This window comes from Miscanthus floridulus, chromosome 5 (assembly GCF_019320115.1).
Source record: "Miscanthus floridulus cultivar M001 chromosome 5, ASM1932011v1, whole genome shotgun sequence".
NCBI classification, from domain to species: Eukaryota; Viridiplantae; Streptophyta; class Magnoliopsida; order Poales; family Poaceae; genus Miscanthus; species Miscanthus floridulus.
In genome coordinates this window covers 68,457,930-68,468,697 of record NC_089584.1, presented here as the reverse complement: position 1 = coordinate 68,468,697, position 10,768 = coordinate 68,457,930, and the positions used below count along the sequence as shown (strand labels likewise).

The window sequence follows — 10,768 nt, the reverse complement described above, 5'->3', positions numbered from 1 at the left end:
CTGCTGTCAATGGATTTTTTTGAAATATTTACAGAATTGCCACTGAGTTCATTTTACAAATTACTCTCAAAATTTCTAAAGAAGTTGAAAATCTCCAAAAATAAAAGTTGCTCAACATTTCAAGTTCTACAACTTTGCTTAAATGAACATTTTCAAATTCTGCCTCCATTTTAAAATTTGAATTTGGGGTGCATTTGAGCATTTGAATTATTTCAAAATTACTCCAAATTTTATATGTAAACTTTAAAAACTTTGAATACCAAAGTTGATCCTTATAAAATAAGCTTCAACTTTGCTTTTTGTCACACCCCCAAATTCCAAATGGATTTTGAAATAGACAGAAGGGGCAAAAAGGACTTTTATGATTTGAATTTGAATTCAAATTTGATTTGTTTACCTTTTTACTTAACTATGATTTTTGACCAGTTACATGGCCCATTAGGGTTATTTGAGTCAATTGACACATGGTCTCACATGATCATATGAAATTTGACCCTTGTTGTCATGATCTTTATTTAGAGTTTTGGATCACATTACATCACATAAAATAACAACTTATGAAATAAAGCTTATTTAGTGAATGCATCCAAATTTTTTACTTTATGAATGCTTTGCAATGCATATGATGACATGTCAAGTTTTAGTGCTAGGTCAAAACACCAGAGGTGTTACACCGCCCCCGCGCGCCAACGACGCAGGCCCCCCGCGCCCCACGCCCGGCCCTCGGTGTCCTGCCCCTGCACGCCGACGACATAGGCTCTCGACGCCCCGCGCCCGGTCCCCGACGTCCCGCACCCGCACGCCGACGACGCAGGCTCCCGGTGCCCCGTGCCCGGCCCTCGGCGTCCCACCCCTGCACGCCGACGACGCAGGCTCCTAGCGCCCCGCGCCGGCCCCCTTGCACAGTGGCCAAGTCAGTGATCTCCCGCTCTCTCTCCCTGTGCCTCTCCCTCTCTGATTTATGGATTAGATAGTTAGTCCCTTCTCTCTATGCCAAGATTCGCAGATCTAGGAACCCATGTCGATTTGGTGACTATCCTCCCGCTGCTGTTGGTAGTAAGGGTGCATGACCGAGATTTATCTGTGCTTCTCATCGACTGTCTTTCTTATTAGGACGCTAGTTGTTGCGGAGGCAATAGCTTGGATCCGTACACATCCTATGATGCTGCGAGTGATGACTTCTGTTCGAAATGTTTGCTACAATTTTGTAGCTTGCTTGTATGGAGTACTGATAGATGTAGTCTTGTGCACTATGCCGCATGACTGAAAGAAAACTTACGGCCCTTTGTGGTCATGCCTCTGGAAATATATGGTTTTACAAAGATATAGCCGAATTTTGTTTGTGCACCTCAATCTCGTTGCGTGAAAGACAATTCGTTTCTATCAAGTGCCCTGTGAGCTAGCTAGCTGAGAGGGGACTTGCTGGGCTAAATGTAGTTTTGAGTTACCATTACAGAGATCCTACTTCTTTTACAAAGAGGTAGGGTTAGAACCAGTGTCATAATCCTCAATAGAAAATTAGAAACTGTTTGTCAATGAATGAAATGGGTTGCATAATGTTTCTAGCTTGCTGGTGATGTTTCTTGTGGTTCTTATTTTTAGTAGATCAAAGTATTCATATGATGGGCTAATTGAAAGAGCATAATGGCTGAGCCTAAAACTATTGCCGACTGAAGTAGAATGGTCTTCATTGCTCTTTTGCTGCATTTCAATTGAAAGTTCGCCTTAATATCTTATTTTTACACGTCTATCAAATCTGTTATAATAATCTGATTAGTTTGATGTCTTTAAAACCTTGTGTATACTATCTATTCTCCTACTTTTGATGCAGTGTTTGTATGTGTAATCCTTTAGTTGTTTTTAAGTTACTTTTAGTTGATGCTGAGTGGCTGAAGTTTGATTAGTATCAAGTTGCTATCAGTTGATCTCTGTGCTAACTAATCTGCATATTTGATTTCTAAATGGTGACTGTAGTCTGTATGCATATCACTTCTCCACACCTACCCTATGAACCTATTTGTGAAGATTTTATAGGTTCTAGGATTTGTTGTATTTTTTGTTTGAGTCCATGGAGGATGGAGTCAGCTTGCTTTGGCCTCAGCTAGACAGGCGTCGTTTCGTCGGAGATTTTTTCTTTTTGTGTGTTGGATTTTCATTGATTGCCACTGCTTTCTTCACGGCCGTGGTAGACGGAGATGATGTCAGACGAGGTGGAGGAGGGGTGATGTGCGGATGTCTTTGTACGCATGACAAAGGAGATGGGGCGGGGTTGCCTGTTTCCTCTTACCTGTTGCCTGTTTTTTCAAAAAACTGCACAACGTGAGCTTTTATCTATGCTTCCTGTTTTCTTTTTTGATCTACATGTATGGAGCTACTTAACTTATCTTCCATTATGATATATTGGTACTTAGCTTTTATCTACCCAATTAGTGGGGGCAGTGGATATATCTCCTTCAACATGTATGTGCATTCTCAGAACATGACTGCAACTCTATATTTTTCTTTATAATCTGCAATGCATCTTCAATATAAATATGAGTTCCTAAAAGTTGAACCTTGACTCCAGAACTTCATCATTGTGATCATTGAAGATAGCTAACTGTCCTTGATCCTAGCTGCATCAGAATTGCATCCTTTTGTCTATTTTACTTCTGATTTTAGAGGAAATAATTCTAGATTCATCAATAAGCTATATATTTTTGAGTTATGTCTATCTCTCTGTGTCTGTCTCTCTGTTTTTCTCTTTGTGTGCATTATTTTTGACAGCTACTCCTTTTTTTGGGGATCTCCGCTGTTGCTTAGAGTTGCTTAGAGTTGACAGCTGCTCCTTTGTATGTCTCTCTGTTTTTCTCTTTTGTTAAGTTTTTTGGGGATCTCTTTTGTGCAGACCTCTATTCTCTCTTCTCTCACCTCTCTTCTCCTCTCTTCTATCTTCTCCTCTCTTCTCTCTTGCTACTCCTAAGTGGCTGCTGCTCTTACTCTACTACTACCACTCTACTTCTACACTTACTCTACTCTACTACTGTCTACTTACTACTACTACTTGCTACTTCTAGCCACTACTACTACTACTACTTGCTACTTCTAGCCACTACTACTACTACTACTACTACTCCTACCACTACTACTACTACTACTACTCCTACTACTACTACTCCTCTTACTACTCCTACTACTCCTCTTACTACTCCTACTACTCCTCTTACTACTCGCTACTCCTAAGTGGCTGCTGCTCTTACACTACTACTACCACTCTACTGCTACACTTACTCTACTCTACTACTTTCTACTTACTACTACTACTTGCTACTCCTAAGTGGCTGCTGCTCTTACTCTACTACTACCACTCTACTGCTACACTTACTCTACTCTACTACTTTCTACTTACTACTACTAAGTGGCTGCTGCTCTTACTCTACTACTACCACTCTACTGCTACACTTACTCTACTCTACTACTTTCTACTTACTACTACTACTTGCTACTCCTAAGTGGCTACTGCTCTTACTCTACTACTACCACTCCTTCTCTGTTTTTATTTTGCTTATATACTGCTGGTGTGTAGTGGCTGTTGCTGCTGCTACTACTACTACTACTCCTACCACTACTACTACTCCTACTACTACTACTACTCCTCTTACTACTCCTACTACTCCTCTTACTACTCATCCTACTCCTCTTACTACTCGCTACTCCTAAGTGGCTGCTGCTCTTACTCTACTACTACCACTCTACTGCTACACGTACTCTACTCAACTACTTTCTACTTACTACTACTACTTGCTACTTCTAGCTACTAATTGTTGGTTGCTGTTGCTTTTTTGCCAAATCTCCCAGGACTCGCCCAGGACTTGTTGTCCTGTCTTTTGCCATCAGCTGTTGCACTATGTTTGCTAAGCAGCTGTTGGTTTTTTTGCCAAATCTCCCCTCTCCTCTCCTCTCCTCTCCTTTGTTTTGCCGATGATGAAATTGTCCAAGTCCATACATTATATGGAATATGAGCTGATGATCAAGAACTTGTGAGGAACTTGGCATCATTAGTAGCTACCCCTACATTACCTTCTCCTCTCTTCTATGTTATGATGCCTTGATGCTCCAAGTTCAAGATAAGATGATGATTGACATGTTTCTAAGGCCTCTACCACTGCTACTACTCTTTTTTTATATATATTGTTGTTTTATAGGACTACTTTGGTTTATAGCCCTTTTTTATTTCTTATACCTTCTCGCGTACCTAAAGCACACTTTCTTGCATCTATTAGAACAAAGCGTGAAATAATGTCGCGGACACCAGACAATGCAGCCCGATGCCCCGAGCATGATGAGCACCCAACCAATGAGGAGCAAGCATTAGAGGACCAGCTAACTCAGGAGCAATTCGATAACAAGTTAGAAAAAGATCTAGAAGTGATGCTTACTCAGGAGCAGTGTGACGAGGAGGAAGGGGGAGCAGAAGGAAGAGCAGGAGAGGCTGCTGAAGGTGAAGAAGAAGAGGATGATGATGATGATGACTCAGAAGAGGGATATGAAAGTCCCGAGGGTCCTTTCCCACGTGAAGCCAGAAGGAGGCCAACGGAGGAAGATTTGGACAAGGATTTTGACCCAAACGAGGAGGTAGGGAAAAAGCCTTAGCTTGTAAATTTTGCTAAAGCTTTGGCTATGTTACCTTTGCTAACACTTTGACCTGTCGTATATACAGGTCCCTCTTGAAACTTAGAAAAGACGACGTCGACGTCCGCGACATCTCGCTGGACAAGACGGAGTAGAGGAAAGGAGAGCAGAGGCAACAGCCATAGAGACGGATCACGATACCTCTGCTCCACAACCTTAAGACACAACCATGACTACCAAGCCTAAGAGGAAACGAGGGGATAGAAAAGGAAATTTATATCTAGATAAGGCATGCTATGTGATAACGGAGGTCGGGCCAGCAGGGGAGATCCTTGAGCCAAAGGAATTAAGAGGACGATTCTGTAATGCGATCGGGGCCCTAGTAAGAGATAAATTGAATCCAGCAATCCCTAACTGGAAAGAGGTACCAAAAAACACAAAGAATGCACTATGGGATAGGCAGCTGAAGCTCAATTTTAGATTTCTGGAGGGTAAGCACGAATTGGTAAAAATGCTATTAGGATGATGGGAGAGTCATTTCGACATTGGAGGTCGGAGCTCAATACGAAGTATATCCAAAAGGGGTTAACTTCCTTCAACGAGTTCGGCAAAATAACTCCTAGTCAATGGGAGGAGCTCGAGGCTCAGAAGACTTCATCGGAGGCATTGGAGCTCAGTGCCTGTAACACTGAGCTGGCGAAGAGGAACAAACACCACCATCATCTACGCCCCGATGGCTACTATGCCAAGGAAGAACAGTTTAGGAAGATGGACGAAGAGGCCACAGATGCTGGGAATATCGATGTGATGAATTTGAAGGTACGCTCAAGGAACTGGATATATGCGAGGAGTACAGAATCATCCGGCAGTAATCTTAAGTTTGATAAGTCGGAGACCCAAGAGGCGGTATCAAGGATACTGAAATATGCTGAAGACAAGGAGAAGGGCTCATTCAATCCTTCCAGAGAGAGGGATGAGCTTAGCTTTGGCTTGGGAAACAAGGAGCACACAGGCCGCACCAGGGGGCTAGGGAAAAGGACGACCTGGAAGCAAGGATTTGAAGAGGATAGGCACATGTACAAGAAACATGGTCGAGACCGGGAGACTAGTCTTGAGCTCCAAGTGAAGACTCTAGTTGCGAAGGCACTGGAGGAGCAAGGACTGTCTACGGAGCCACGGATATTAGTGATGCCACCGGGAGAACTGGCATTAGTTGGCAGCCCTCCAAAAGTTCCTAGCAGCCAAGGTTCCACTGCAGCCACAACCCCAGTCGATCACATACGGGAACCAACTAGTTGCACCTTGGTGTTTCTCAGCAGCCGGCAGAAAACTATGATGGAGGTGGCAACGGGTGTGGCACATCCTCCCAGTGGCTTACACCACAATAATAAGATACCGCCGGACTACACTAGGGTCAAGGTGCATATAGTGAAGCCTGAGTTCATGCAGTGGAGGATAGACTATGCAACTCCCAAGGGGCTGGTGTTACTCAGAGACGTTATGGGGCAGTTCATCCTCTGGCACAAATGGGACATTATATTGACTGCTTCTTTGCCGCCTCCCCCTCTCCCAAATTTGGAGCAAGTTGTTGAGGTTGGGGAGATATTTTCACCGTCTCGTGACCCCCACATTCCTGAGATGCCACATTCTTCCCCGCCTCCTAGCGAGCATGTGCCTAATGAGATGCCACAACCTTCTCCAGCTCGTACCGAGTAAGTGCATGATGAGATGCCACAGTCTTCTCAACAAGCACAACTGATACATGAACAACGAGTGCCTCCTAAAGAAGGTGATGCACAAGAAGATGAGGATGTGCTTGAATGGGAACTTCGAAAGAAGATTCCAATCAAATTAAGGCCAGTTTATGTTCCGATCAAAGACGTCTCGTCGGTGTCCAAGTGGTATTCCCATGACCAGTTCAAGCCTGAGAACCAAGTTAAAAATGTTCCATCACGAGGTTCTGAGGAGGCCGTCACTAGCAAACTCCACCAAATTACAAAGCAGTATCCAAATGTTGATGCCATCGAATGGTCAAAGGATTGCCCGAAAACATATGAAAGAGGCAAGCCCTTCCTACCAAACTGGGACATCCAGCGCCTACCACTTGGAATGAGAAGGTTCTATGATTGGTACTTGCGTGTCCTCCCAACGAGCATAGATATCACACAAGCATGCTTCCCCACCGGCACATTTGGAAGCCCAGCCGGGAAAATTTTCTTTGACTTCAATGACATGCACACATGCTTTCACCTGGGAGAAATGGAGATGAATCTAATTCATACGTGGTGCCTATAAGTCCTTGTCCTCCCGATATGATATGAATGTAATCTTTGAATTTTGTTGTAACTAACCCACACCGTGATTTGTAGAATGCAAGTGCACATTGTCAAACAAATGCCAAGTGTGAAAGCCGGGTATGTAGACCCTCAAGCTATAGCCCAAACAAATTTTAATTACCCTAAATGGTGGACACTGGATGCCAAAGAGATAGCTGCTGCAAAGACTCTTAGGGAGAAAGAGCGCATCCGTACGGCGAAACTAAGGGAAGAGTCCCTTAAAGTTGTGGTATACATTGCCATAGCTTTTAAAAATCTCCAACAACACTCTACTATATGGCTACCATACAACTTTGAGTAAGTTCAACTCTATACTTAAAGCTTTGTTCGATATATTTTATTCGATGCAAAAGAGCTTATCTAGTTCTATGATTAAATCCATGCAGCAACCACTGGATTTGTATAGCCATCGATGTCGGGAAGAGCATGGCATGGGTCTTTGATTCATTAGATAGGGACACGGTGACATACAAAGACTTTATATCGATTCTCAAGACGTATACATATCGACACTCCTCATTAGCTTATATGTTTATATACATACTTGTAACGTTCACTTTTGGATACTAACAAGTTGTATTTGCTAAAATAATTCGAACAGGGCATTTAGGTTCTATGTCACTAATCATCATGGAAGGCATGATCCAGCAAGGAAGAAAAAGCTGGCTATAAAAACACTATGTGCGGTAAGTGTAACTTACTTCTTCAATACTCCGTTACATGGCTGTCAAAAGCATTACTTAACATTTTCATATGCAAAACACACAGTGCCCCAAGCAGAGGCCTGGGAGTGTACATTATGGATACTATATATGTTCTATGACGAGTAACACCGGTGCCTACAGGAGACACCCCTTAAGGGTAAGTTTGAACCTCTTCACCCGTAGTATAAAAACTTCGTACATGGTATGAAATACTAAACCGAAACGTGTCCTCTTGTAGTGGAGAGAAGAGAAAGGAATGAAAATAGACCCATACAAGGATGACCAACTCTTAGAGCTCGTCGGCGACCTTTGCAACTTCATATTGGATCAGATTGTACACGTCAGAGGCGCCTACCATGACCGAGAGTCTGAGTTAGGTACAAATCCTCAGTACCAATACCTTCGTGAGCTCTAGGACGTTGATAAGAATGTGTATGGAATTTGTATATTTAATGATGGATTGTATATATTCTTGTGAATTGGACTTGTAATTGTAGTTTATAGAATACTCTTGTGCTTGTAGTCGTGGGCAACGCGATTTTGAATTGTAAATTTGATTTTTTTGTTTTGCGGAAAAACGTACTGTTTGAACCGCCCCTATAAATACCTGTTTGTAGGGGCGGTCTGGGAACCGCCCCTACAAATGCATGATTTGTAGAGACGGTTCGATAGGGACGGCTGGCAAAACCGCCCCTACAAATGGTTACGAGCCGCTCCTAAAAATTGATTTTGTAGTAGTGACTAATATTGATCTATTTATCATAAATTTTAGTATTTTTCTATATTCGATTAAATTTAAAATTATTTGACTTCTTAAAAGTGAGAATTATATTTTTTTTATTTAAACAGAGGTAGGGAGTAATATATATCTGGATAAGTTTTAGAGAAAATATATATATTATGCATCAACATCAGCAAATACTACACTACACGGTGAGAGCCATGGGTTGGAGTACCACGCACGTCACTGCACTGCAGGCAAAGCCGCCTCGGCGACCGAGTGCTTGTTGCGCCCTCTCACGCCACGCGTGCTGCAGCTGCTCGCGAGCCAGCTATATAACGCGCGCCTTGCTATTCCATTAGCCAACACGAAAGCCAATTCTCAGAAGCTACAACAAATTATAGTCACAGACGAAACCGGCCGGATAAGTTTCCCGGCCGCAGATAGCAGATAGCCAGCGAGCGGCCGGCGGCGACGTCGTCCATGTCGGTGGGCAGCAAGTCGCTGCCGGCGCGGCGCGGCAACGACGGACATGAGAACGGCGACGGCGCCGTGGTGAGGGAGGAGGAGGGCGACTTGGCCAGGGGCGGCGGCGGCGGCGGTAGCCGCAGGCCGGAGCAGGAAGCAGAAGTCGGCGCGGTACGACCGCTGCTTCTCGGGGCTGGAGCTCAGCATCGGGCCGGGCCCGTTGAAGGACGTGGACGCCGGGAAGCTCAAGGGCCAGATCAAGAGGTGGGCGAAGGCCGTCGTGGCCTTTGCGCGCCAGATCAGCTTCGGCTCGCCGAGGTCCGCGCCCACGCCGCCCGGCGACGACGACGACACGCCGCGATCGGCCCCGTTGCGGGCGTCCAGGTCCTCCAGCCGCCTCGGTGCCCGTGGCGTCAAAGAAGGAGCTTCCGACGTGAGAGCTTGACGATGCATGGACAATTTCTTGGCCTGCGACCTGTACAGTAGCATTTTATTCTTTCTTTCTTTTTTTTCCTTTTCTTCACAAACAAAAACAATTTGTTTCGTTCTTGCCTAGATGCAGACGAACTATTATGTACAGCATGCATGAGGGTTTGATTTATTCTTTCTTTTTCCCCTTTTTTTGAAAACAAAAAAAAAATGTTCACTCTTCGATCTCCAAGATGAAGACTCAAGACTCAAGGCTACCTCACTGTAGAACAAGAGTTTGATCTATCTTTTTTTTTCTTTTACTTTTCTTAAAAATAATAATTTGATTCATTCTTGCCTAGATGCCATGCTTTTCTGTTGGCCTACGTTGTTGATTGATAATGTCAAATTTATCGGTTGTACTGTTCATCCATTTGTGGCTTCTGGATACACACTGAATAGTATTTCTTTCTGGTTTCTATCTGTACCTAAGAGACCAGTCCTCGTACGCAATACAATAATTGTTATCATGTAATAATCTCGGACTTGGAAGAGGTAACTATTTTTCTATTATATCGATCCCAAGTTGATTGTAAATATATAATGTTGGTTTCTTGTATTTAAAGGAACTCTTTGTAGAATAAAACAACACTGTTCTTTTCATTCTAAATTATACGACGTTTTGACTAGAGTAGCTTGCTAGTTGCTCTTTTGTTTAGCTAGCTAGCGTAGCCTTGTTATCTCGTGGTTCTTGTGTGGGGTAGTGCTCTAGTGCAGAACTTAATAGCCATTAAAATTGTGTAGGGACTTGTTTGGGTGAAACTAGAGCTAGTGCAAGTAGTTGCCATGAGGACTTGTTATTTTACTAACAATCTTGCTCTCTAGTGTTAGTATACAGTAGAGAAAATTTGTTATAGCATATTCATCCCTCTCTAGTCATCTAGGTCATTTCAGCTCCGCACTAGTATACACCCACCTGCAATCGCCCTACGTTGATGTAGCTCGCCGTGGTTTGCTGCCTTGGCGCTCGGCATGCACGGCCACAATTGCTCGTCCGGTCGCATGAGAACCCCTCCTTATTTTTAAGGGACGGGCTTGTCCTCGAGCATCCTCTATTTGAAGGAATACACCCTAAATCTTTTCCAGAGGGCTGGGAATGGGCCTTACCTCTACTATGCCTAAACCAAAAATATAAAAATATAAGATCTCACCCCATCCCATATTCCCATCCCTCTTCATCCTCTAAACCAAACACATAATAAATCATCAGGTACACTCCAAAAGGTTACATATAAAGGGTACTGGTACGCGCACACGTGACCTCTTGTAATAATTATAAAAGTGAAAAAGAGAGGAAAAAGACAGACCTATGATATAAACAATGATTACATCTTAAATTCTTAATTAAGGTGTCCATGTATTACTCCGATTTGAAATTATAAATATTTTGAAGCTCGACGTGGCTTTTTCTGTGGCTTCGTTTCTAATTTTCCTAAAGAATACTGTAGCTCTTGCCTTTT

General features: G+C 43.3%; 1 protein-coding gene across 1 annotated transcript; it reads left to right on the top strand.

Moving 5' to 3' along the window:
* Positions 1-8,752: 8,752 nt before the first annotated feature.
* On the top strand, positions 8,753-9,810 carry LOC136452295 (uncharacterized). The gene is given in 2 exon segments (XM_066452915.1): positions 8,753-8,981; positions 8,983-9,810. Coding segments are annotated over 2 exon segments (429 nt in total). The 5' UTR covers positions 8,753-8,855; the 3' UTR covers positions 9,286-9,810.
* Positions 9,811-10,768: the final 958 nt, after the last annotated feature.